A 26739-nucleotide genomic window follows, 5' to 3' on the forward strand; every position below is an offset into this window, starting at 1 on the left:
TGTGCCCAGGGAGCTCGCAGCCTAGGGCAGGGGACAACTGGCATCTCAGGAGGGTCGAGGGCAGTGGGTCTCACCAGGGAGATTCACTGCCCCGGGACACGGGGCTACTCAGAAGATATTTTTGGTTGTCACGACTGGAGGGAAGTGCTTCTGGCGTCTAGGGAGTGGGGGCCAAGCAGCCCCACCTCAGGGCAGTGTCCAGCCAGACTGTCCAACCAGCGCCTGTTTAGGGGCTCTGAAGGGCCATGGCCTGGGTGAAGGGGCTCCAGGGGCAGGGTGGCCAGGGAAGGCCTCTCTGAGCAGGGGACTTTCACAGAGCGAGCAGAACTGAGATGGCCCAGTCCCTCTGCAGGTCCCCACAGCCTGGGAAGAGGAGAATCTGAGAGTGCGGCCGCCTGGGGGCAGGCCGAGGCAGGCGGGTCCTGAGGGAGCAGCCGCCTGGTGCCAGGTCTGGGGAATTCCAGGAGGCAAAACCCTCCTCCAGGCTCCAAGTTCCCAGCGGCCCCTGCCACATTCCTCCACCTGGGTGGGCAGGGGTGCAGGGGCTCAGTGCATTCCTGGTGGAGATAGGGAGGCCAGCCAGCGGCCTGCGCCAGCCTGCTGTGGGGCCTGGGGAGCCCTGTCCAGGCTCTGCCGAGCTCGGCGTATTGGAGCTGAGCCAGTCGGCCTTTGCTGGAACATGCAGGCGGAGGTCGCCTTTCGCCTTTCTGTGTGGGGAGGAGCCACTTGCAGATGAGGCAGGGATTCACCAGCCCTGGGACGGGGGTGGGGGGCGGGGGGGGGCGGCAGGACACAGCCACACTTCACCTCCAACCCAGCCTCCCCATCTGTAAAATGCAGACAACAAGGGGGCCGGGGCGTGGCTCACACCTGTAATCCCAGCACTTTGAGAGGCCGAGGCCTGTGGATCACTTGAGGTCAGGAATTCAAGACCAGCCTGGCCAACATGGTGAAACCTTGTCTCTACTAAAAATACAAAAATTAGCTGGGTGTGGTGGCTCACACCTGTAATCCCAGCTACTCAGGAGGCTGAGGCAGGAGAATCGCTTGAATCCGGGAGGCAGAGGTTACAGTGAGCCAAGATCGTGCCACTGCACTCCAGCCTGGGTGACAAGAGCAAAACTCCATCAAAAAAAAGAGAAAAAAAGAAAAACGAGCAGATCCCTCTCAGGAGATGGTAGCCGGCCTAGCACCCGGCCTGAAGTTGGCTCCACGGGCTGCCTGGGTTTCCTGCACAGAGATGGGGGGGAGGCACAGAGGGGCTCAAGTCAAGAAAACACAACCCCCAGGTTTTCAGGGGGCTAGAGGCGGGGGCTGCGCCTCTGACCTCAAGCTGTACAGCAAGCCCTTTGTGGAGCAAGGAAAAGGCAGTGGGCAACGGGGCCGACGGGCGCTGCCCTGACCACCAGGAGGCTCCGTGGCAGCCGCTCTTTTGCCCACCATGCCCACTGCCACTCCCTGGGGTTCTGAGAGAGAGCCCCCGTGGGAGGCCACGTACAGACCCCCGACCTGGCTGCCAAGGGTGGTCCAGATCCCTTGCGAGAGGGAGCCTGGGCTCCCAGTGGACCCCAGCACCATCTGTGGAGCGGGAGCCTTCCTTCCAAATCTCCGTGTGTTTACATTCCCCCAGGAAATAGCTCCCCAGAGAGCTGCAAATATTTTCTTCATGTTGGAACTTGTGGCAAACAGAGGCCTGGAGTGGGCCCACCCACCACTTTGCCCTTCCACACATCAGGGGCCCAGTGGGATGCTGGGGTTACCTCCTCCCCTGGCCCACCCCCTCCCCCTCCTGCCAGGGGGTAGGCACTGGGCAGGCACTTGGGGGCCCAGCTGGGGCATCTTCCTGCTGGAGCTGGGGCCGCCAGCCCAGGGCATTTGGTGGCACTGCCGTCCTCCCACCTTTCAGCCTTCCTTTTGTGAAACTGGGGTGACAATAGGTGGAGGTGGCTGAGGTGTTGCTTGGTGCTTTGAATCAATGAAGACCCTAGGGGATGGGGGTCAGGCCCTGGACCTGCCTAGTAACTGAGGCTCCTGGCAGACCCTCCCACTCCAGGCTGAGTCAGCGTGTAGGGTTGGGTGTCCTGGGTTGGTCATGGCCCTAAACACAGGCCCACACTTCTCTGTGCATGAGCACAGGTCCAGCTGACATTGGCAGGCTGTGTGGGTGGCCCACAAACACCAAAAAGTAACCTGCCTCTACTGACCTCCACCTGAAGACCCCCAGGCACCCGCCCGTCTGAACCACTCAGCATCCATGCCCTCCCTGGCTGTTGGTCTCAGCCCAATGCTCCTCCCGCTCCCCCTCCACACTGGTGAGGGGCCAGTGGTCATGGCACATCCCAGGCGGTCCCTGGTCCCCAGGCAGCCCCTCCAAGAGTCCACCTGTACAGAGTGCTGTTCCTGTCCACGGCCGACTGATGTCTACTGTGTGGACGGACCACGTTTCTCTCCCCAGTCGACTCTGGAAGGCCGTTGGGGTCATTTCCACCTGATGGCTCTGGTGCCTGGCGCTGCCGTGATGTTCACCCATGAGTGTCTGTGTGGACACGTGTTTACGCTTCTCTCTGCAGCTACCAGGTGTGGAGCTGCTGGGCCGTGTGCAACTCTGTTCAATCCTTTGAGATTGAACAACCTCTGAGTTGTTCAGTCAATGCTTTGAGATTTGACACCCGCCAGCTGGTATCCTAGCGGCTCCTGCATGGGGGTCCCGGTCCCTGCAGGATCCTGCCTGCAGTTGTTAATGTCTTACTTCCTGATTCTGTTGGAGGCTACGGAGTGAGGACCACGGTGTGGGCCTCAGGTGGGCATAAAAGGAGGCTGGAGTCTGGGCACCGGGCCCTTGCCTGCCATGCCTGGTGTGGGAGGATGTGGGTCCCAGGGCTGTGGGAAGGTGACGGGAGAGGGTGATCGGTCATGAGGCCACCATGGTCCAGCAGTCCAGCACTGGACTCGGTTGCAGCAGTGAGCACACGGAGCTGCCTCTGCCTTGTGTGCTGCGTCTAGGGGGCTGACGTGGGTCAGGACATCTCATCCTGGATGCCCAAGGACACGCTGCACTATCCTCCGTGAGCTGGGGGCAGCAACATGCCTCCTGGGCGGAAGGCGCGAGGGCAGAGGGCCCAGCCGTGCTGTGGACGGCACTTTCAGTGTGGAAGTGTGCAGCCTGGGAGCCGCCACTCCTGGGATCCTGGTTCACTGCAGAATCTGGACCAGCTCCTGGGCAGGAACTGTGGCCTGTTGTGTCCCTGCTATGGCACCAGCCCCTAGACTAAGCCAAGCACCACGTTCGATCCAGTCAAATAAATAAGTTACCGAGGCTCACAACTGTAATCCCTAAGACCCTTGGCTGCGCTTGGCAGGTCCAGGGCAGTAGCAGGGGGAACACACAAAGACAGCAGGAGAGACAGACAAAGATAGAGAGACACAAAGAGATACAGAGACAGAGAGAGACAGAGACAGAGAGATACAGAGACAGAGATGGAGACAGAGACAGAGATGGAGACAGGCAGAAACGGAGAAACAAAGAGAGACAGAGATAGAGACAGAGAGAGGCAGAGAATGAGAAGCCTGAGGGAGAGGCAGGAGAGGCAGGAGTGAGAGGGGGATGCCTCCCTCCGCCCCAGTGGCCCTGGCTAGCTGAAGCACACAGCAGGGGCTGCTGGGCCCCACCAGGGCGCCCGCAGAGGGGATGAAGCTCTGGGAGCATTCATGTGGCTGGAAGCGGCTGACTGTGGGGCCTGGGCGTTGTCCTTGCAGTGCGGGAAAGCCGACCGGGATGAGGGAGGCCTTTGCAGAGCTGCAGGTGTTCCCGTCCATATGGGACCCCCAACCAGATGTCCCAAGGTGGGTGAGGGGCCGGGCCAAGCTGGCTGCCTCTGAGGGGCTCTCAGCCCAGGAGGCTGGGTTCATGGGAGACATTTGAGAGTGGGCTCATGGGGGCCCTGGCCCCACCCAGGGCGCAGTCCCAGGTTCCTGCCCGGGCTCTGGCTCTGCCCACTGGGCCCTCCTGGGAAGTCAGATTCCTCCTGGGCTTCAAAGCCTTCTGGCCATATAAGGCCGTCTGTGGGCACCTCCTGGAGAAGCTCAGAGCCCTCACCCCCCACCCCGCCCCATCCTCTATGAGAACCAGAGCTCAGCCAGGCAAGAACAGAGGCAGGAGAGGGCCTGCTGGAGCCATGGTCCTGTGGGGGAGGAGGGCACAGGCAGGCCAGACCCCAGGGGCTGAGGCTCAGGGTCCCTAGTCACCCTGCCCAGCATGCTGGGGCGCCCCCATTCCCCCTGTTTCCCCTGGGGCTCCCTAGGGCTCCCCAGTCTAGGCCTGAGGCAGGCAAGTGGTAAGAATAGGTGTTACAGGGTAGGGGGACCACAGTTAAATAAGATTAAGGTGACACCTGGAAACGTAGGTGCCCAGCATCGGGGTGGACGCAGCAGCCGTGCCACTGCATGTTTACCTTGGGTGATGCCTTTTCTGGGGCTCCCCACAGATCTGGGGGCAGGAGTCCTGGACTCTGCCTCACACCCCAGCAAGGTGCTGAGAGGTACCCTGACAGGAGCCCCCACTTGAGGGAGGGGATGGGTTGGGGTCCTGGGAGCCGCCTTGTTACTGGACTGGCCTCTTCCCTGCCAAGCTGTAGGTGGTTAGATACCAGGGAGGTCCCAGGCCCCCTCCCTGGGAGTTCCCAGGGCCCCCCACTCCTTCCCTCCTAGAGGCTGGCGGGGTGGAGGCTCCCCTACACCCAGCTACACACACCAAGGCCGGGGCAGGGGCGTCCAGCTGGGATCCTGGACTCTGGACTTGCGGTCGCCAGGCAGACCACCTACAGAGCTCCACAAGGCTCCCCCATTTCTGAGCACCCCAGGTTTGTCTGCTTGTCATGGGGCCGGGCCCACCTGCACAGGGCACTGGTCCAAGCACTTCTCCTTGCCACTTGGGAAGAAAAGGAGCTGGGTCGGCAAGAGGAGCCTCTCGGAGCATATGTGGAGAGCCCAGGAGCCGGGATGCTGATCCTCTCTAGGTCTCCCACACTGGGCACCACCTAAGCCTGTCTGCGCCCCTCTCGCATGGGGGCCCATCTCAAATCCCCTATGTGTGAACCCAGTGGCGGACTTTGGGTCGGGCCTGCAGGGGTCTTGGGGAGTGGGCAGGCATGAGGCATATGACCTGCATGACCCTGTCTCCTGGAGCACTAAGGTGGTGGCCATGCTCCGGGCATGGTGCCTGGCCTGGAAGGCTCTGAAGAGCCCCAAGTCTGTGGAGGGGCCTCCCCATGAGTGGTGCCTGGGGCTGTGTGGCCCGTGAACTGGGCACACACAGCAAGTGGCACAGGGGCCAGGGGCCGGGCAGCGGTGGGTCATAATCCTCCATTCCTGGCTAGCGTCAACCCAGAGCCTGGCCTCTGTGCCTTCCAACAACCACGTGTCCCAGAGGCCATCAGGAACCCAGCAGTGGCCTAGCTGGGGTCACAGCCAGGGAGGAAAAAGCACCACTCCTTCCAAACGGGCTGTTTCCAGACCCTCCCCAGGCTAGGAGTGCCCGACTCTCCCTTGGCCCCATCCCTCTGGCAGCAGGAACCTGTGGACCCTCGGAGACTGGAGGCAGGTGGCAGCCCTGGGGGAAGGCGGGCTCCAGGCCTGGGGCAGGGGTCTGGCTATGGCTCAGGGCCTCCTTGGGCCCTGCCTCCATTCCTTTGAGGCCAGCCCCCAAGGGTCTGCAGTTCTTGGCTGGCTCTTAGAGTAGTCTGTCCTGGCTGAGGGCAGTGGGGGCCTCCTAGGCCAAGAGGCCCAGAAGCTCTCCCAGTCCGCTGGGTTTAAGCAATCCTGATGAGTCCTTGTCTTCCCGGCACATGCTGGTCTGTGTCCTCCTCCCAGAGGACTGAGCCAGCCCATGCAAACAGTTCCGAACCAGCCTTGCTGCCTGCTCTCAGCTTCTCAATTTCATGGACAGGGTTGGAGGTTCTTACCGGCCGGCTCCCTGGAAGGGCATCCCAGCAGTCCTGAGAAAGGGACTGTGGCCTCTGATATCCCAAACCACAGCGCTGGCATTCCTCCAGACCTCATCCCGCTGAGACAACATTCCCAGTTCTAGAGGGAGCCACAAGGCCTCACCCGCAGGCCCTGCCCTAGCAGAAGCCCAGCCTCCAGCCCTCCTTCCTGTGCAGCCCTGCACAGCCCCCGCTTCCTCTTGGGAGCTTCTCCTGAGGGTGCAGCACCCACTTGCACCCTGGGCTCTGGGACAGGAGGATCTGCAGAGTCATCTGTTAGCGATTGTGGCTGCCTGTGACGCAGCTGAGAGTGGGCGAGGGGGCACCCCATGTCCTCAGCACAGCTGTGTCCCCAGGAGGCTCCCAAGGTCAGGAGTTCAAGACTCACGGCTGAGTCAGATGTGCCTGTGGCCTGGCCCTCAGGGTCCCCCACAGCTGCCTGCAGGTGTGGCTGAGTAGGGTGGAGGTTCTTACCGGCTGGCTCCCTCGAAGGGCATCCCAGCAGCCCTGAGAAAGGGACTCTCAGGAATGCCACTGCAGTAGCACTGGGGGCTCCTCAGTGGGCCTTGTCCCGGGGCTGGAGAGGATCTGAGACCCCTTCGCCAGGGCCAGGAGTGCCCCTACATCGCTCGGGCTGCCACTGACCTCTGCCCCCGACCCACCTCCTCTGGGGCTCCATCACCCTGGAGCTGGGTGGGCAGGGGCTCTAGATCTTGGATTGTCCCTGGAGGGCAGCCAGAGCCTGGTGGGACAGAGGCTCCTCCACGGCCCTCCCCTGGCGAGCTGCCTCCTTTTACCCTCCCCTCCCCTCCCCTCCACTCCCAGACTGGGCAGCTCCCTCCTGTGGATTCAGGACAGAACGTGTTTGGGGGTGGGGTGCTGTCTGACCTGTTGCAGGGAGGAGGACTATGTCAGGGACAGGTGCCCGAAAGATGCCCAGTAAATAGGAGTAAGAAGTAAATGACAGACAAACTTCCTCTCGCCTTACTAACTTGTGTGCTCTTGATTGACCCGGCCTTTTTGGCCTCAGTTTCCCCATTTGTAAATAGAAGAGGTGCCTGGGCTGCACAGGACTCAGAAAGACAAGAGAGATGCTCGCTGGTCCGTTTGGTGATGACTCACTGGAAGCATGACAAAGACAGCAGGGGGTGGGGGTGGGCAGAGATGAGCTGCCCCTCCCCAACCCCCTGTGTGTAGCCGGGCTGGGACAGCCCCTCAGGCCTCCATATGCTCAGCTCCTGCCCCAGCTGCCCCCTCCCCAGTCCGTGCAGCAGCACAGGGTGGGGGCAGTGTGGGCTCTTCACCCAGCCCCTTGGCCACATTCTCTTGTCCACTGCACTCCCCGCCTGCCTGCCAGTTGCTCCTGGGGCAGCTGTCTGCCGGGAAGCAGTGAGCCCGGTGATTAACCCTGCTGGTGCTGGCGGCTCCGACTGACACAGCGCATTCTCAGGGCCCGCCCCCGCTCCCCTCCTGGACAGTGCCCGGGGGACGGCAGAGGCCTGGCGGCTTGGCCTGGTCTGGCCGCTAGGGGGCTTAAAGGGCTCCCCCACCCCCACCCTACCCTCACCCCACCCCACCCCCACCCCCACCACTCACAATCCCACCCCTCCAACCACACGACCCTCCAGGGATCCCAAGAAGCACTCAGGGTCTCAGGAGTCTCCAGTCCCCCAGGCTGTCAGAGCCCCAAGCTGTCAAGGGGGAGCCCAGAGCCACAGCACACTGCCTGGGGTCAAAACCCCATGTGGGGGACTCGCTACTGCCCAGAGGCCGCTCTCTGCCTCACACGGGATCTAAAGCAGCTCAGAGCTGGACTCTGCACCTGGACTGCCGATTCCTCGATGTCTCCCGCCCCCTCTCCGGCCAGCCCCTCCCCGACTCAGAGCTTCTCCTGCCAAGGGGAGCCGTCTCCTTTCTCCCTCCCCCAGGTGGGAGAACTAACAGTGAAGTTAGGGAAGAATTGCCAGGCCGGAAAGTAGGAGAAGGGAGAGGGTCACATCGCCCTTCCGACTCCGTAGAGAAACAGCCACACACCCTCTTGGGACTTGAGATTTGTAGGAGGCCAGGGCGCCAGGAAGGTGTGCAAGGAGGTGTACCCTCCAGGGACAGCTGCTAGCTCAGAACCCCCACCAGAACCGCTGACCAGTGCCCAACAAACCCACCCAGCCCCCCAGGACTGTCCAGGGAACCCAGTGAGAGATGAGCCCACAGCCCATCTGGGACCATGGCCCGCCCAGCTGGCCTGGCTCAGAGACGGGGGGTTGCTGCCAGCTCGGCAGCTGCAGCCCCACCCCGCCACCACCCCCTCGGGGCTTCCCTGGAGGCAGATTTGGCCCCGGAGCCCAAGGGAAGGAGGAGACCCAGGGCCGTAGGCACCCAAAGGCAGATGACGACCTGATCTCGGCCTCTAGGTCCTGTGCCGTTTGCCAGGCGTCCTCGAGCCGCCGACCGTGCCAGGAAGGTGTGCGCGGCTGTGCAGTGGGTTGGAGGCCAGGCCGACAGAGCTGGTGGAGTCCACGGGGCCCCGGAGCACAGGTGCTCAGCAGCTGTGACCAGAGCCCCCCCACCTCCTTAGGAGCCAATCTGGAGGCTGTGGGGCCATGAGCACCGCCCCCGTCCTCTAAAGGGGGCTATGGCTGCAGGCCAGCCCCTCCCGCCCCATTTCCCTATCGGAGAGTATTTTTAAGCCCTGCTGGGGCAGGCAGGAGCCAGGCCGAATTGAACCTGACCTGATCACCCCAGGAAGCAGGGGGTCCCTACTTAGACTCCCCCTGTTCCTCTGCAGATGGTCATTCGCGGCTGCAGAGGGCACCTTCCCGCAACCAGCAGGACAGACGCTGTCGGGGGAGGAGCGGGGAGGCCGAGAGGTGCACCAAATTAGGGGAACAAAGAGCGGGCCCCTGGGCTGGGAGGAGCTGGTGGGCGCGTTGGGGGCCAGAGCGCCGTGGGGAGCGCGAGGGTCGCACCCGGTACCCGGAGCTACGACCTGGGCTGGGGGCGCGGCGGCGCCGTGGTCCCACGGCCTGGCCCGAGGCCAGCAGGTGCCCCTTCCGGGAGGCGGCCGGGCCGGGGTCCGAAGGGTTAAGGCCGCCCGGCCGCCCCTCCCCCTCCTCTCTCCTTCCCCACCCCCCCCCCGCCTCCCCGGACCTCTCCCCGGGGCGCGGGGCTCGGGCGCTCGGGCGGGCCGGGGCGGGGCCTGACGTCCGCAGGCGGAGCGAGCCCTGCCGGCTGCTTGGCTTCAGACCCGCCGGGCTCCCGCCGCGCGCGCTGTCCCTGGAGCGCGGGGACGCGGCCCGGAGCCGGGAAGATGGCGAAGCGGCTCTGCGCGGGGAGCGCACTGTGTGTCCGCGGCCCCCGGGGCCCCGCGCCGCTACTGCTGGTGGGGCTGGCGCTACTGGGCACGGCGCGGGCGCGGGAGGAGGCGGGCGGCGGCTTCAGCCTGCACCCGCCCTACTTCAACCTGGCCGAGGGCGCCCGCATCGCCGCCTCCGCAACCTGCGGGGAGGAGGCCCCGGCAAGCGGCTCCCCGCGCCCCACCGAGGACCTTTACTGCAAGCTGGTGGGGGGCCCCGTGGCCGGCGGCGACCCCAACCAGACCATCCAGGTGAGCGCAGGGCGGGCCGTGGGGCATCTTCCGGGGGCACTCGGACCCGGAACGCCGGCCCGACCCCAGGGGGAGCGTCGTGGGCCAGGGCGAGTCCAGGTGCGGACTCTCTGGTTCCGCATTTTGGGGGCCCAAGAAGGCACCCCGACCCGGCTGCTCCGTCTGGGCCGGGAAACTTCGCGTCCCTCCGGGAAGGCGGAATTCAAGTCCCCGGCATGGACCCGGGGGCGGCGGGGCGCCGGTCCAGTTCGGCTGCGGTGACCGGGGCGGGAGGGGGGCCGGGCCCAGTCCCTGGCGGCCCCAAGTCCGGGATCCCGGGGAGGGCGGGACTTGGCCTCCGCCGGCTGCTGCCGGTGGGGAGGGGGCGCAGCTCCGCCCTACCCGGGACAGGCTGGAACCTGCTGGCCTCTGGATGGGGTGGGAGGGGCCAGCCACCTGAGGCTCCCACAGCCCCCTCTCAGAGGGGTCTAGGGCTCGGCGAGACCTCCAAAGTAGGGGCGGGCCAGCTGCGAAGTTTTAACTGGGGCTGGGAACACGTGGCTCCCAGGAGGGGCAGAATCTCTGCCCAGCAGGTGGTAGGGTCTGGGGGGCTTCGTTCTCCCTAAGAGATGTGGTTTCAGGCCCTGAAGAACCCCTGGGGTGCATGTCTCCTCCCCAAGAAGCCTTAAACCTGTAGGCAGATTCTGTTGGCGGGCTTCATGCATGGACACCTAACCTGGAAACCAAGGCTCCTGGCCCTCTAGACTTAGGCTGGGCCTGGGGTCAGTCCTGGGTGAGGAGCAGCAAAGTCAGCTCCAAGGGCTCCCAAACGGCCGCTCTAGGCCCATTCGCCACCTCAGCCCCACCTTAGGGAGAGTCTAGGTGGTGCCCAGATTCCCACAGCTAACCCCCGCTGGACCCTGTTCTGGCTGGGGGGCTCCAAGCAGGTGTCAGCGGCTTTCCAGGGCTCAGTTCCCCCATCTGAAGTGTGGGCTTTTGACCTCCTATCTCAGAGGACTGTGCTGGGCTTAAGGAGAGAATGGTGAGCCCAGGAGTCCGGGGAGGCTCCTCCCCCTCCCCCAGGGCCAAGGTGGTGGGGCAGGCAGAGGGCCCGTGTAACCTGAGCTGTCTCCTCCCGGGTACCTCCACCTTCCTGGAAGGAGAGACTAGGGCAGGGGCGAGTAGCTGGAGATCTGCCGGGTGGGGGCAGAGGGCCCTGGAGCAAGACTTTGTGGGGATGAATGGAGGAGCCTGGGCTGGGCCTGCCCCCTCTGCCTGCCCCACCACCTTGGCCCTGGGGGAGGGGGAGGAGCCTCCCCAGACTCCTGGGCTCACCATTCTCTCCTTAAGCCCAGCACAGTCCTCTGAGATAGGAGGTCTCAAGCCCACACTTCAGATGGGGGAACTGAGCCCTGGAAAGCCGCTGACACCTGCTTGGAGCCCCCCAGCCAGAACAGGGTCCGGCGGGGGTTAGCTGTGGGAATCTGGGCACCTCCTGGCTGCCCCCTTATCTGGTCGACTCAGAGGGGCCGGGTCTCAGGAGGGAGGGCCTGTGGCTGTCTCCTTGCCTGCTACTGCACCTCAGAGGGCCTGGCTGAGCGTCCCCAGCTGAGATTTTGCCGTTTTGGCAGGGGAGGCTCCAGGTGCCCTCTGAACCCTCAGACCACCCCCAACCACCTGCCTGTGCTGCATGGCTGGGGGCCACAGGCCCCCTCCCGGATCTGTCTCCTCTGTGGGGCGTATTACCCCCGTCTCATGAGTAAAGGGCCAGCCTGTAGTCAACGCCCCTCTCCTCTGCCTCAGCTGTGTGGCTTCCCTCTGTCAGCCTCAAGCTCCCTGTCTTTTAAATGGGCACAGCGTGCCGGCCCCCATCACCTGAGACTGTGAGCTTGGCCTGAGGAGCCTGGGAAGCGGCCAGTTTCAGTGGCAGCTATGGGCTATGGTGCTCCACGCCTCAGAGCCGACGTGGATGAGAAACCAGCCGGCCTCGCCCAGCCCAGTCGTCGCCCAGGCTGGAGTGCTCATTTGCAAGCTCCGCCTAACAATAGAGGCGAACTCTTCACTGTGTTAGCCAGGATGGTTCCGTGAAAGAACCCTTCTCTTCTCTGTGGGGAAAAGAAAGAGATCAGCCTGTTACTGTGTCTATATAGAAAGAAGTAGACATAAGAGACTCCATTTTGTTTTGTATTTGTGATGCTGTTAATCTGTGACCCTACCCCCAACCTTGTCCTTTGCAAGAGACCTGTGTTGCGGTGACTCAAGGTTTAATGGATTTTGGGCTGTGCAGAATGTGTCTTTGTTAAACAAATGCCTGAAGGTAGCTTGCTGGTTAAAAGTTATCACCATTCTCTTAATTTCAACTACCCAGAGACACGTACATGGCCAAAGGTCGCAGGGACCTCTGCCTAGGAAAGCTAGGTATTGTCTAAGGTTTCTCTCCATGTGATAGACTGAAACTATGCTGCTAAAAGGTTTGTGGAGATGTTTGCATATGCATCTCAAGGCACAGCATTTTCCTTTGAACTTATTCATGCCACAGAGGTTTTTGTTCATATGTCTTACTGCCGATTTCCTCTTTTTTCTTTGATCCTATTGTCCTGCCACTCCCCTGTCTTTAAGATGGTAAAGATAATTATCAATAAATACTAAGGGAACTCGGCCGGGCGCGGTGGCTCACGCCTGTAATCCCATCACTTTGGGAGGCCGAGGCGGGCGGATCACAAGGTCAGGAGATCGAGACCACGGTGAAACCCCGTCTCTACTAAAAATACAAAAAATTAGCCGGGCGCGGTTGTGGGCGCCTGTAGTCCCAGCTACTCGGGAGGCTGAGGCAGGAGAATGGCGTGAACCCGGGAGGCGGAGCTTGCAGTGAGCCGAGATCGCGCCACTGCACTCCAGCCTGGGCGACAGAGCCAGACTCCGTCTCAAAAAAAAAAAATAAAAAATAAAAAAAAATACTAAGGGAACTCAGAGACCGGGGCCGGCGTGGGTCCTCTGTAAGCTGAGCGCCGGTCCCCTGGGCCCCCGCTTTTCTTTCTCTATACTTTGTCTCTGTGTCTTATTTCTTTTCTCAAGTCTCTCGTTCCACCTTACGAGAAACACCCACAGGTGTGGAGGGGCAGGCCACCCCTTCAGTCTCAAGCCCCGAGCAGTGAGTGCCCCTGTTCTGAGGCTGCCAGATATGTAGAAAGATCGGCTGGTAGACGTAAGCTGGATGGCCTGTGACCTTGGACGCCTTCTTCATCTGAGAGCCACAGGTCTGCTGACTGCCCTGGCCGCGGATTGGGCATGTGAGAAGGCCTTGCCAGCCAGTCTGGAGTAGAGCCGCGGGTGGGGCAAGGCAGGCAGGCACAGGAGGTGCCCAGGTGATGAAGCTGCAGCTCCATCCAAGGGGGCTCACTAAGGCTTTGGGGCCTGGAGCTGGGCAGTGCGGTCTCAAGGCTGCAGGCCAGGGGCTCTCAGGGACCCTCTGCAGGAGACGCACATTAGCTGGGCATCCCAGATGGGGGTTGGGGTGAAGTCTGCTGGGCAGCTGGTGCAGGCAGAGTGCAGGGGGAGGTGGTGGCCCTTGCAGCCTCAGGTGGGCATCAGGGGATCCCCGGCCGGCCCAGCCTGGGAAGGTGGGGACTTATTGGAGGGCAAAGTCCTTATCAGCCCCTCTGCTGTTTCCTGGCTCTGTTCTCATGGGACCCTCCGCAGCGGAGGTGGTAGGAGCCTGATTTTCCCAGCCCTGTCCTCTGTGGCTCAGTGAGTGGCCGAATGGTGACTGGAACTGCCTCCCAGTAACTGGACCAACTCTGGCCCTGGCAGGGACTGAGCAGTTTCTTCCCTGACCTCCTGGAAGAGTAGAGACTGACCCTTGACCCGCAGCCTTCCACTCCGCTTCCCTCTGCTGCTTGTGTGTCTGGGAGGGTCTTGACCAGCAAGCACCCTTCCCTGGAAGGCCTGGCTGCCCCAGCCAGAGGGCCTGCCCACACCTACCTTCTCCAGGCGCCCCCGGCCCCACCCTGAGCAGGACCTGTGTGTGCCGTGCTGTCAGTGAACTCCTGAGTTTGGGGGTCACCATCTAAGCTTGGCAGTGCGGCCTGCGGGTAGGACTCGTGGTGCTTAACTGGGTGTCTTCAGTTGCTCTAGCCCCATCCACGAGACTGCTTAGGTGGTGAGCTGGGTACACAGTGGGAATAAGGTGGGTGTGGACCCTGCCACTGCAGAGCTCTGGGGGACCCCAGCGAAGTCCCCAGATAATTCCAGATCTCAGACATGCAGTAAAGGAAGTACAGCAGTGGCCACACTGGGGGCTGTGGACTCAGGGGCCTCAACCCCAAGCCTGGGAGGATGCCTTTGTGTGAACAAACAGCAGGTCTGGTTTCCCTGGGGGGGTATGGCAGCCAGGACCCAGCTCTGCCCCTTCTCCTGGTCCCCGCCCCGGCTCCCAGCACTACCCCTCCCCTCCAGGATGTAGGCCAGGACCCCGCTGGGAGCCTCCTCTGTTCCCCACTCACCCATGCAGGGCAGGCCCGGGACAGAAGCGGCTGCCAGGCTATGTGTGTGAGCCATTCATCCTCACGGTGGCCCCGGGCAGGTGCAGCCTTGTCCCTACTCTTCAGATGGGGACATTGAGGCTCAGCGGTTGCTGTGACTTGGCCTCTTCCCAGGACTCCGAAGCGGCAGCCAGGAGGCCCAGGCCCACCTGCCGCTGCCCACACCTCCACCCTGGGGCCGGTCCCCATAGGCCGCCGCAACAGCTTAATTCTGTCTCTCTGGAGACCCTAATCCAGAAGGCAGTGGGCAGGATCTGGAGGTGGGGCGGGGTCTGGCCGCCTGGATCCCCACCCTGATGGTCCTTCTGTCTGCAGCTCTACCTTCCTCCCCTTTCTGCCCCCTGCCTTGCCGCATTTTGTCCAAGCCTTTCTGGAGCCCCTGGCAGGGCCAGCAGGGAGGGGTGGCCATGCCTTGCCCCGCCCCTGCCCCTTTTTGCCCCCTTGGCTCTAGACACATTGATCTACCTTGCGGTTTACTGTGAGACGCCTCTGCCCCCAGGGCTCGTTGCACTGGCACCCCCTCTGCCTAGAGCACACTCTGGCTTACCATGTAGGGCTCAGACGCCACCCCCCTAGAGAGGCCCACCGAGATTTTCCCACCCAAGGCAGATGCCCCTCTCCGTCCCTGTTCTTCCTCTTTCCTCCTTCGTGCCATGAGCAGCTCCCATGAGCCACCTGCCCTGAGTCGGAGGAGCCTCAGGTGCTTAGCGCACGTTTGCTGAGCAAGTGGGTGAGGGGGGTGCAGAGGCTGGGCGTGGAACCCGCTCAGTGGGGCCAGGATTCGTCTCAGGGCAGGAGGGTGACGAGGAGGAAGGGGGTCCCCGGCCCTCCTCAGCTGTCTGACCCTTCTGTTCCCTCTGCAGGGCCAGTACTGTGACATCTGTACGGCTGCGAACAGCAACAGGGCACACCCCGCGAGCAACGCCATCGATGGCACAGAGCGCTGGTGGCAGAGCCCGCCCCTGTCCCGCGGCCTGGAGTACAACGAGGTCAACGTCACCCTGGACCTGGGCCAGGTAGGGGCCTTCTTTGCCTGCTACAGCGCCCGTCTCTGTGTCTGTGGCTGTCGGGCCTACCTTGGGCCACTGGACCAGAAGGCGAGGTCTCCACCCTGAGTGAGATCTGGGGCCTGGGAGGCTGGACTCAGTGGGAGGGGACAAAGGCATGACAGTGGTCACCTTTTGTTTGTGCTTTCAGCATCCCCACGACCCAGGGAAAGGGGGTGCTGATGGGGGTGCTTCCAGAGGCCACAGAGTTTGGGTGGAGGTGTTGAGTAGACAGCTTGGGGCCAGGAGGGCAGAGGTGCTGTGAGCAGTGCGGTGGTGCCCCCTGCGTCAGGCGCCCTGCTGTTTAAGGAATTCCTGGCGGGTGCGGGAGGGGCCGCAGGAATGCAGAGGAGGCTGGCGGAAGTGGACATTCCTGGGATACCTGTGCCGAGGTGGCGGCTGCTGAGGGTTAGGCGGGGTTGGGTGTCTGCTCTCTGGTCCCCAGCTCTGGGCTCTCCTTGGCCTTGGAGGCCCCTGTACAAGCAGGAGGCTGAAGCTGGGTACCTCCAAGCGAAGAGTGAACCCCCTAAGGTGGGCCTGCCTCGGTGCCAGCCCTGAGCAGCCCCAGATAAGCGGTGACTTGGCCTAGGTACCCGGGCTTGAGGTCTTGGCCTGTAAAACGGGCCAGTAATCTTGGTGCTTCTTGAGTCAGGGACAGTGATGGGGCAGGTGGAGGAGGCTGGGCCTGAGAGCAGCCAGTGCCTGGAGTGGGGGCTCCAGGGCTGACCCAGAGGTCTGCGTCCCGGCTGGCTTGGTCGCTGTCCCAGTGTGTGACACGTGGGTCTTCACTCCTGTCTGAGTCTCTGTCCCTGCCATTGTCCCGAGGGTGTCAGAGATAGAGGAGGTCTCCCTGCAGCCTGGCTGGAGGGCTGGCCCCAAGGGGCAGGCGCCTTTGACAGCCTTGGTGGCCTGCAGGCCTGGCCCGAGGGTGGGCAGGCAGTGAGGGGAGGGCTCAAGCCCCAGCAGGTGGCCTGGAATTTCCAGGGGTTCCTGAACTTGCTCTAGGGCCCTATGGAGAAGGGTGGGGAGCTGGGGAGGGGTTGCCTGTCCTGGGCTCCCTGCCTGCCTGCCAGGCCCCTGGGCCTGGCCTGACCTGGGTCTGGGTGTGGCTTTGCCTGTTTACCTTCATCTCACTGAGTTTCCCCGCATCTGGTTCCCCTGTCCCCTGGAGCCTGGGGGTCCCTCATCTCTCTGGCACAGCAGCAGAGGCCCCCTCTTGGCTGCAGCGGATGTGAATTCTCAGCTGCTCTGGTGGGAAGCTGGGAACTGGGTACTGGGTTCTTCCCGCCCCTCCTCCTCCGAGGAACTGGCGCGGCTGGGGGAGGGGAGATGGCCTGGTCTCCACGGCAACCCCAAGGTGGCTGCAGAGCCGGTGGGCACAGTGCCTGATATGGCTGGGTGGGGTCAGGGAAGATGGGACTGACACTCAGACCCACAAGTGTGGGCTTCACCCCCCCTTGGCTCTGGGGCTCTCTCTCAGCCTCGGTGCACATCTCTGAACTGGGCTGGAGACTTCAGGCCTGAAGCCAGTTTGCTTTTAGATTGTTCTGGGCCAGAAATCAGGTTCCACCACGTGAGCATCTTGCCTCCCAGCCTCAGTTTCACCAACTGTAAAATGATATGGAGGGAAAAGGAACCCTTTCCATTCCACCTGGGAAGCAGTCCCTCCACCTACCCACCCACCTATCCTATCCCATCCCTCTGCCTGTTCACCCATCCACCCCCCTACCTATCCACCCACCCACCCACCTACCTGTCCCTCTACCCACCCCCTACCTACCCACCCCTTACCTATCCACCTACCCCTCTACCCACCCCCTGCCCCTCCACCCACCCACCTATCCACCCACTCACCCACCCCCTATCCACCCACCCACCCACCCCCCTACCTATCCACGCCACCACCAACCCACCTCACCATCCAACCACCCAACCCCCCCCACCCACCTACCCACCTACCCCCCCACACTCACCCACCTACCCACCCCCTACCCATCCACTCACCCACCCCCCTACCCCCTACCCATCTACCCCCTACCCATCTACCCCACCCACCCCCCTACCCCCTACCCCCTACCCCCCTACCCATCCACCCATCCCCTACCCATCCACCCACCCACCCATCCCCTACCCATCCACCCACCCACCTACCCCCTACCCATCCACTCACCCATCCACCCATCCCCTACCCATCCACCCACCCCTCTACCTATCCAGCACCCACCCTTTCTTCCTTGCTTCCATCTGTCCATCCCTCTGTCTACTCTTTCCTCCCTCCACACCTGCACCGTCTTCCTTCCTTCCTTCTCAGCCGCTTTCCTGACCATGTGGATGTGTCTACCAAGGCCCCTGTCTGGGCCGGGGGCTGCCAGCCTTGGTCGGGGTGGGGGCAGGGACTCCCTGGAGTTGGGTGGAGAAATGTCCTTCCTGGGCTTCAGGGCTGATCCTGGGGCGGGGCTGGGGCTTCCATTAGGAAGCCAGGCTGAGCAGCGGGTGGGTCCGGGCACTCCCCCTGTAGCGCGCTGCCAGCAGCCTTTGTTCTGGGATCTGGAGCGGATGCCCTGGGAGGGGGGTGGGGGTGGCTGGCACTGGGCATCGCGAAGGCTTCCTGCTCCTGGAAGGCTGAGGAGGGCGGGGTGGGCTGCATCACGGTTCGGGTCTCACGCCCCTGCTGTGTGGTGGGGCAGGGGCTGGCGCAGGGGAGGGGAGACTAGTCCCTGTGGTGTCCACCCAGGAGTGGCTGAGCCTTGGCCCCAGGAGTGCCAGCTGGGCTCCTGGCCTGGGTCCTGCTGCGCCCAGCCATGGAGGGTTCTCCCTCCAAGGGTGGGGCTCAGGAAGAGGCTCCAGCACTGGTCACTGGTGACTCAGGGGGCAGTTTCCGAGTTCCAGACGTGACCTTCCCCGGGGGGTCCTTCTAGGGGGTTCTTGCGTATCTCCTTGCGTCCTCCGGAAGCTTCTAGAATTGAGTGGTCACATCACTGACCTCAGGCTCCCTCTTCCGAGAACCACACCCAGGCCCCAGGCCCCAGGCCCCAGGCCCAGGGAAGGGTGAGCATGTTCATGACTGCCCAGGCACGTGGCCAGCAGGTCCTGGCTCGAGCGCCCCCACCCCCTGGCTCTGCTGCAGGATCCAGGCCTTTGGCCCACTACACCAGCATGCTAGCCCAGCAGGCCCAGGTTGTAAGGAGCTGGGCAGAGTGAGTGGGGCTGGCTCTGGCCTGTGTCCCCTCCCTCTCCATTCGGCCCTTGGGTGGTCTAACGGTGGGGGCGGGGCTCTCCCCAGCAGAGGAGGGCATGCCTCCTGTCTCCCTCAGATGAGGAGTGAGGACGCGGGGGGGCCTCCTTCCTGCAGGGAGACCCCTGCTTTGTCCTCTGCACAGCAGGCCACAGTGCAGGTGCCACAGGTGCGGCAGCGGCTTTGTCCCAGCCCCCGAGGCCCAGAGCTGCAGGGCAAATGGGGAGGCCTAGGTGGGGACCAGGTAGGAGTCAAGGTGTAGGGGAACTGGGGCCAGCAGGGTATGGGGGGGACAGTTAGGCATGAGTCTAGTATTGGTTGGGGGTGAGCAGTGCCAGGTGAGGGCCTGTGCCCCTGGGGATGGCGGAGAGCCATGGGAGGGCAGAGTGGACTGGGGTAGGGCTGGAGAGGGGAGGCAGTCAGCTGTCCCCTCCAAGTGGGGGTACGAGGAGGCAGAGCTCTGCTGAAGTCATTGGCCGCTGGAGTGTGAGTTTCCCTAGGCACTTGGGGAAACTGAGGTGGGGTTATGAGAGGGTCAGGGCCAGTGTGGAGTGCCCAAGGTCCCAGTGCTGGAGTCTTGAGGACTGTGGGGTTGGCCATGCTGTCTGGAGTCTGGGTTCCCAGGCTGGTTCCTCCTCTGTAAATGGGGTGAGTACGCCTGCCGGAGGCCCAGCACACCCAGACTGCCTTACCCTTCAGGACTGCCTGCCCTCTGGCTGGCCGGCTGGGGCCTTGGGCAGGCCTTCTGGTCCAGGGTGCCACTGGCTTGGCTCCCTGGGCCTGGTTGGGCACTCAGCCATGTGGCCAGTGCCCCAGGACGGTCAGTGGGTTGTCCAGGGAAGGACAGGAAGTGCAGCGCGGCCAGGCTCTAGGCTCTAGTTACACAGCTCGGCAGCCGGGACAGGTGCACTGGCTGGGCCGGAGGCAGCCACTTGAGTGGGGCTCCCTGGGGGTATGGCGGGAGTCCTGGGAGGCACCACTCCCCTCCCCTGGCACAGGGTGGACAGCAAGACCCTCCCTCTACTTGTCCTGGAAGGAGGACGAGGCCCAAGGGGCTGCCATGCCAAGGTGGGGCTGGGGCTGCTCCTCTCCCCGCACCCCCTCTGTCATGCTTGCTCTTGGTGGCTGCACAGCCAGACCTGGCACTCAGGGCACAGAGATGCCCCAGCGCCCACCTAGACCCCAGGCGGCCCCCAAAGGCTTCCTGTTTTCTGTTTCTGAACAAGAGCCACCACATTAGCCTCTGGTAATACAGCTCAGTGGAGACTAAACTGTTTGGGTTTCAGGCCGAGGGGTCCCCTTGGGATAATCTCCACTTCCTGTGCCCGCGGCTGACCATCTGGCCTGACCTGGACCGGGCTGCAGGGAGGGAACTCTGAGCTTGGACTGCAGTGGTTGGGGTCCCCGAATCCACCCCATGCCCAGCTCTGTTGAGGTGCAGGCAGCCCCCTGGCTGGGACCCCATGCCCTCCCTCCAGCTGGGGAGTTCCTGTCCCCCCACCCACTCCTGGAAGTTTCCCTGTCCTGCGTAGCGCATCTGTAGTTGGGCATGGCGACGTCCAACCCTGGCGTCCGGGGTTCTGGCCTCGGCGTTTTTATTTTTCTTCCCAGTGGTGGGCTTGCTGTGGAAATCCCCGGCTTTTCCACTCCACGTCCCTCTGGGAGAGGTGTCTGTGTGGGGTGTGTTTCCGGACCCCTGATAGGTTGTGTGGCCGCTGTGCTTATTCACCCGGCTGGGGGTCGGTGGAGCCGCCCCGCCCTGCTGTGGGGCTTATCTGTGTATCCAGATGGGGTCTCTTCGAGGGGAGGCACACGACAGGAGCGGGCAAGGGCTGGGCTGGCCCCGGACTCTGGGCAGCGAGGGGGCTGGGTGCCCCGGTGCCCTGTCCGAGCGGCGTGGTCAGGGTGCTCACCCGGATGCCTGGGGCTAGGAGGGACTTTTCCTGCCCCGGGAATTGGCACAACGCCCTTCTTCCTGCAGGGCCTGGGCTGAGCCACAGACCTCTGTGATTCAGGCTGCTGGGGAAGGCTGGACTGGCCCTCACCCGGCACAGTGGGTACCTGGGCCTGGCCCTGGTCTCCCCAACCCAAGATGGGCCAGGGCAGAGCTGGATTTGGGCACAGGACAGCACCCCCTCCCCTCCTCTGGAGGTTCCAGCCACAGCCCTCCCCATGGTGAGGTGGGTGCCTCAGCCTAGGAGACTGCTGGCCAACAGCCCCATGCCATCCCCAGGGCCCCCGAAAGCCCCACCAGCATTTCTCTGTAGTCCTCACCGTGCTGCCCAGACCCCAGCACCTACCCAGTCCCCTCCGCAGCTTTGCCTTTGGAGCGCCAGTGTGTGGTGCAGCTCTGGTGGGGGCCTTGGCATTTCTGCGGAGTGGCTGCTGCCTGCCCTCCAGGAACAGCTGGCACCCTCCCTCCCAGGGCGCTCGAGCCTTCATGCCCTCATGAAAGGCATTTTATCCCGATGCCCCTCTCTGCAGCTCTTCCCACTGCCCCGTGCCCAGGGAGGGGAAGTGTCCGCCCCAGGTCCACACGACCCCTGAACCTGGAGCCTGCCTGGGCCCCGGGCCCTGTGCTCCTGGGGCTCTCGACCCCCTGTGAGACAGTGGTCACTGGGCAGAGGCCTCCTCTGGGAGCCATGGCCCTCCCAGGTCAGGTCGGGTATGGGGGGACTGGGGGGTGCAGTGGCTGAGAGGCGGGTCCGGCTGCTGTCCTGGAGACGTGCCTGCCCCAAAATAGCCAGATTTTTAAAAATAACTCAGGCGGCTTTTGTTTGGCTTTTGCTTTGAAAGAATTTTTTTTTCCTTTTGCACAGAACTATGTAGCAGCGGAAAGGTCAGCACTGGCAGCTGAGCTGAGCTGAGCTGAGCGGGGCGTGGAGGGGGAAGGGCGGTCCCGCAGCCCGGGGTCTGCGCTCGCTCCGGGTCATGGCGAGGGCGGCCAGTGTGGCCCTGGGAGCTGCGACCAGGTCAGAGACAGATGGGAGCCCTCCAGTGCGGGCTTCCCTTCCTGTGAGCATCTGTGCAGCCACCAGGCCCTCGAGGACAGCTGTCCAGGGCCCCTGTCTGACAGACAGATGGTTGGAATGAGAGACAGACAGGAGGCCAGGATCTTCCCGTGCGTCCCAGGGGTGGAGAGGGCGAAATTTCTGTGTCCCCCTCATCGTGCCGATCAGTGTCTTCGAGTCAATATTTGTGCAAGTGCTCTCAGCTGGGAAAAATGCGACTGGCCTGCTGAAGGGGGGGGAAAGGACGGATGGGCCTGAGGAGAGCGCAGCCTCCAGGCGCTCAGGGAACAGCGGGGGCGGCTCCCAGGGGGCTCAGTCGGGACCTTTAGTCTCTTGGTGGGAGGGGCTGTGCTGCCAGCTCCCCGAGAACTGCCTGTGTCTGTGCCCCGTCCACCTCGAGCAGACCCTTCCCTGTCCAGGCACAGGGGCCATTGGCCCCCGCCTGGGGCTCTCTGGAATGCTTGTGGTCAGGCCCATGGGGCTGCTGAGGCCCAGGTGTGGGGCTGGGTATAGGGTCTGACCCTGAGGAGGCTCAGACCCCTCCCTGCTGGACAGGGCATGTCTCCCTGCCCCCCAGCCACAGGGAGGTAGACGATGACCTCAGCCTGGCAGCCGGTGAATAGGCCTGTGCTCCGCCCCCACCCTGGAAGGCTGCACTTGGCTCCCACAGTCCCCCTCCGAGGAGACTCGGAAGCAGCGCCAAGCCCTCCAAGAAGGGTGGGATTTGGACCTGGTGTGCCTGGAGTCCTGGAGCCTTGCCCCCTACCTGGAGTCTGGGCAGCCAGTGCCCCCAAGGGCTGAAGCAATGAGGAGTCTGTGTTGTTTCCAGGGGGGCCTCACAGCAGTCTCAGTCCAGCTCAGTCTGGTGGGGTGACTGTAGGTCTTGTGCAGCTCTGGGGGACCCTACTCTCCTGCTTGGGGCCCTAGGCTCCCAGGCCTACCTGGCCAACAGCACCCAGCTGTTCCCGGGTGCACCTGCTGTGGCGAGAAACCCTCCAGAGGAGCGGGCACCGGCGGGTCAGGGTCCTGAAGAGATGCAGTGGGTGGCCCTGGGGTGTGGCGTGACCCTCGGAGGCCTGCTGGCCTTTTCAGGGCCCACCTGGGGGCCCACCTGTGAGCAGAAGAGGGACTGGTTCCCACTGCCGCCCGCAAACAGTTGGGCTGAGTAGTGAGGTCTCCCAAGGTCTCCATCGCGGACCCTGTGGGCCTGTCAGGGGAGGTGTGGGCTGAGACAGGCAGGCCACCCCTGTGCTGTGGGTCCGTGAGCTGCCTCTCTCCCCAGCACCTGGGCCTCTTTGTACCGGTGGGGAAGAGGCTGTGGAGCCTCTGCCTGGGATCTGCCTGGGAGAGCCCTTTCCCCTTCGTGTGAGAGGGGCTGGGGAGGGGCTCACCCTCCCTTGGAGCCTCCAGGCTTGTGACAGGGCCTGGAAACACCTTCCCTCCTTTGCCCCCACGTAGGGGGAGCCTAGGGCTCCCCTCAGAGGCTATGGTGGGTGGGAGCACTTGGCCACAGCAGGGGCTGAGCCCTGGCTTGCATGAGTGTGAAGGTGGGGTGCTGCCTGGGCACTGCCCCCTCCTGTGTGCCTCTGGAACCCCCCGGCTCCTGGGTGCAGCCTCTTACCAATGAGGTCATGGGCTGTTTTAGGGACCAGAGACCTTTTCAGAGGGGGCCTGTCCTGGGTCCATGGAAGAGCCGCCCCCGCGGTGTTTCACTGTTGGGCCAGCGGGTGTGTGTGCACCCCCAGGTGCAGGCATGGAGGCCCAGGGTTATGTTGGGTGGGAGCAGAGATGAGGCTGGGTAGCACTGTCTGCTGGGGGCAGGGGAGGCTCAGGCCTGGAGTCCTGAGGGCAGGGTGGTGGGGGATTGGTAGGGGAGGGAGGGAGGCCCAGGCTGATCAGAGGCCTGAGGGGAGCCAGCAGGCCTGGCCTGTGCGGAGAGACAGGCCTGGGCCTGGGGAGGTGTCTGCAGCTGAGGATTAGGGGGAGGGGCTGCAATCAGGGCAGCCTTCTCTGAGGAGGTACAAAGCACCCTGTGAAGACTGAGCCAGGCTCTCCCCCAACCCTGGGGCACAGACACATGGGCTGTCCCTGGTGGAGGTCGAGCTGACACACGGGGAGAAAGTGGGCAAAGCCAGGGCGGGGCTGGGGCAGGGTCTTGGGGTTTCGGGGGCCTGGGAAGGAGCAGCTTTCCTCTGTCCTGGTCAGGGCTGCCCTGACACTCACAGGGCCACAGCAGAGCTACCGCCCCCGTGCCTGGGCTGGTGGAGTCTCCGAGGCACGCTCAGCTTCCAGTGGCCCCCCTGCCTGCAAGGCTGAGCCCCGCTTGCTCCCTGCAGCCCAGTCCCCGGGGGCTCAGTGGGCCCCTGGCTGTGGGCTGGTCAGCAGGGGAGTGAGCGTAGCCTGGGGGAGGGGTGCCCGGCGTGAGGTAGGGGCAGGGGCCCCATCCTAGGAGCAGCTGACCTGTCAGGGACTAGGGGGTTAGACCTTTGGATCTGCCTGGTGGCGGGGACCACTGTCTGGCCACTGGGCCTGGCTGGACATGAGGGCTGTGGGGACACTGGGGTATGTTCCTGCACCCACCCTGGCCAGTCCCTGCCTGGGCCGTGGGTAGGCCACTCCCTAACTTGCTCCATCTGCAGCCACAGAGCTTGCAGGACCATGGGGAACCCCAGGCTCCTGCAGCAGGGAAGGGGAGGAGGCAGTGCGTTGGTCCTGAGCACAGGCGGGGTGCCCTTCCAGGAGGGCTGGTTCCCGGGGGCTCATCTCCATCCCTGGGGAGCCCTCTCCCCTGGGTTCGTCTGCCCCATGTAGGCAAACCCAGAGTTGCCCCGTGTGGCGAGGATACCACATCCCCTGCTGTGGCCTCACCTGAGGGGCAGAAAATGAGCCAGGCCCCTGACAGCATGGGAATCCAGGTGCTCCTGGCTCCCCTGACGCCCTCTCGGCCCGCAGGTCTTCCACGTGGCCTACGTCCTCATCAAGTTTGCCAACTCACCCCGGCCGGACCTCTGGGTGCTGGAGCGGTCCATGGACTTCGGCCGCACCTACCAGCCCTGGCAGTTCTTTGCCTGTGAGTCTCTGCCGCCACGGGGCCTGGGGGGCGAGGCGGGGGGGTCCCTGGGCAGGCCCTCCATGACCAGGCTTCTGAAGGTCTCCGAACACCCAGCCCTGCCCTCACACCCAGCTGCTGTGGTCATGACTGTCAGACAAGGACTTGAAGGCTCATGGGGATTTACTGGCTTCTGTCCTTGGCGTCGGGCACAGCTGGGTCCAAGGGCTATGGCGCCAGGAATCTCTGGTGCCATCTCTTGGCTGCCTCTGGATGACTTCATGTGCTGGCTGCTCCCTGTGGTGACAGAAGGGCCCTGACAGCTCCCACCTTACTTCCTGCCAGCTCAGCCACCTGTGTCAGGAGTACTGGTGTCCGAGCACCCGTACACTGGCCATCCTTGGCCCCATGCCACCCTGACCAGTCATGCTGGTGGGAATGAGTGCTGGCAGGCCTGGTCACGTGTCACCAAAAATTTCCTGGCCTGAGGATGGGGGAGGGGCAGGTCAGTGATGGGCAGTCTGTCCCCAAGGAAGGGAGTGAGGATAGTCACTGGGGGAGTCACTCGCTCTCAAAGCATGCCAGGCAGAGCGGTGGAGGGCAGTGCAGTCCAACGGGTCAGGCCCCCTCAGCCAGCGAGCTGTGGTCTCTGTCACACGGCCTCTTGGCCCGTGGGAGCCTCGGTGGCGAGGCCCAGAGACAGCAAGGGCCCTGGGGCACTGCGGGGGCCCAGGCTTTCCTGGTGATCCAGCGCCCTCCCCTCCCACCATTCCCCGCAGCCTCCAAGAGGGACTGTCTGGAGCGGTTTGGGCCACAGACTCTGGAACGCATCACACGGGATGACGCGGCCATCTGCACCACCGAGTACTCGCGCATCGTGCCCCTGGAGAATGGAGAGGTGGGCCCAGGAGGGGCAGCGTGGTGCGGGGCTGGAGAAGGGAGAGGTGGGCCGGGGAAGGGCAGCGCGGTGCGGGGCTGGAGAAGGGAGAGGTGGGCCGGGGAAGGGCAGCGCGGTGCGGGGCTGGAGAAGGGAGAGGTGGGCCCAGGAGGGGCAGCGCCGTGCAGGGGCTGGGGGCTGGGGCCACACCGGCCTCACCGTGTACCGCCCACAGATTGTGGTGTCCCTGGTGAATGGGCGCCCAGGCGCCATGAATTTCTCCTACTCGCCACTGCTGCGTGAGTTCACCAAGGCCACTAACGTCCGCCTGCGCTTCCTGCGCACCAACACGCTGCTGGGCCACCTCATGGGGAAGGCGCTGCGAGACCCCACGGTCACCCGCCGGGTGAGCTGCCCGTGGCCCAGACAGGGGAGGGGGACTGGCCGGGTGGACCCGGGCCTTGGGGTGGGTGAGGCCTGGCTGCCTGGCGCTCACGGGGCCTGCGGGTGTAGTATTATTACAGCATCAAGGACATCAGCATCGGAGGCCGCTGTGTCTGCCACGGCCACGCGGATGCCTGTGATGCCAAAGACCCCACAGACCCGTTCAGGTGAGGCCCCGTTCAGGGGAGGCCCCGTTCAGGTGCAGTTCTCAGCTCCCTGCCTGTCCTTGTCACCCCTGCCTAACCTGAGGGTGGGTGACCTGGTTCCATGGCCCACCACGACCTTGTTCTCTGTGTGACCTGAACTGACCACCATTGCGTGGGCCTCAGTTTCTCATCTGTGCGGCGATGTGGAGGCCAGGGCGTGTGCAGCCTCCCCAGGGTGCCCCATCTTGGTTTGGGGGAGCCTTGCTCTGCTGCTGGCAGAGGCAGGGCTCTCCGGACCCCCAGGCCAGCTGGCCTTCCCACAATGGCGGACCCCCAGGGCCCTGTGAGGAGAGTCAGTGATGAGGATGACTGATTCCCGAGTCCACGTCTGCGTGCTCTGGAATGGACAGGTGCCCACTACTTGCCGAGGCAGCCCTCATTCACTTTAGGGGTGCCCACTCAGCTCCCCCAACCTTTCAGGACACAACAGACAACTTCCCTGCTGCCCCCAGCCCTCACCTTCACTCCAACCAAGCAGGGACCAAGGCCCAGGATGGGGATGGCGGGGTGGGGGTAGCCAAAACCCCACGTGTGCTATGCCCTGTGTGCCTGCTTTCGGGGGCAGCCAAGGGCACTACAGAGCGTCTACCTCCCGGGAACCCCGCACAGAACGGGCAGCGGCCCTGGTGCTGGCACCTGCACATTCCTGGGCCCCACCCAGAATCCTCAGTAAGGTAGGGCTGGGCTCGTTCTGCGGAGAAGCAGCCCCGGGGCACATCCGTCCTTTCCTCCCTCCCTCTGTTCCTTCAGCCAGCAGCTGTGTGTT

The 26739-nt window shown here is 63.6% G+C and overlaps 2 protein-coding genes and 1 long non-coding RNA gene across 3 annotated transcripts in view; 1 reads left to right on the forward strand and 2 right to left on the reverse strand.

Moving 5' to 3' along the window:
• Nucleotides 1–16605, reverse strand: part of RPS21 (ribosomal protein S21) — a 40176-nt gene extending 23571 nt beyond the window's left edge. Inside the window, exon 1 of the mRNA XM_050745120.1 lies at nt 16602–16605. The gene's annotated coding sequence lies outside the window, so the exon portion shown is untranslated. The remainder of the gene's footprint in view (nt 1–16601) is intronic.
• LAMA5 (laminin subunit alpha 5) overlaps nt 9222–26739 on the forward strand; it is a 59079-nt gene continuing 41561 nt past the window's right edge. The window contains exons 1-6 of the mRNA XM_050745079.1: nt 9222–9585; nt 14969–15121; nt 24350–24467; nt 25226–25344; nt 25559–25729; nt 25837–25934. Of these exons, the coding sequence (XP_050601036.1) occupies nt 9289–9585; nt 14969–15121; nt 24350–24467; nt 25226–25344; nt 25559–25729; nt 25837–25934 (956 nt within the window). The 5' untranslated portion in view covers nt 9222–9288. The remainder of the gene's footprint in view (nt 9586–14968; nt 15122–24349; nt 24468–25225; nt 25345–25558; nt 25730–25836; nt 25935–26739) is intronic.
• Nucleotides 21158–24591, reverse strand: LOC126929086 (uncharacterized). The gene is made up of 3 exons (XR_007717072.1): nt 24266–24591; nt 22164–22375; nt 21158–21455 (listed from the first exon to the last, which is right to left on the reverse strand). It is a non-coding gene; the product is annotated as an uncharacterized LOC126929086 (long non-coding RNA).

This window comes from Macaca thibetana, chromosome 10 (assembly GCF_024542745.1).
Source record: "Macaca thibetana thibetana isolate TM-01 chromosome 10, ASM2454274v1, whole genome shotgun sequence".
Taxonomy (NCBI): Eukaryota; Metazoa; Chordata; class Mammalia; order Primates; family Cercopithecidae; genus Macaca; species Macaca thibetana.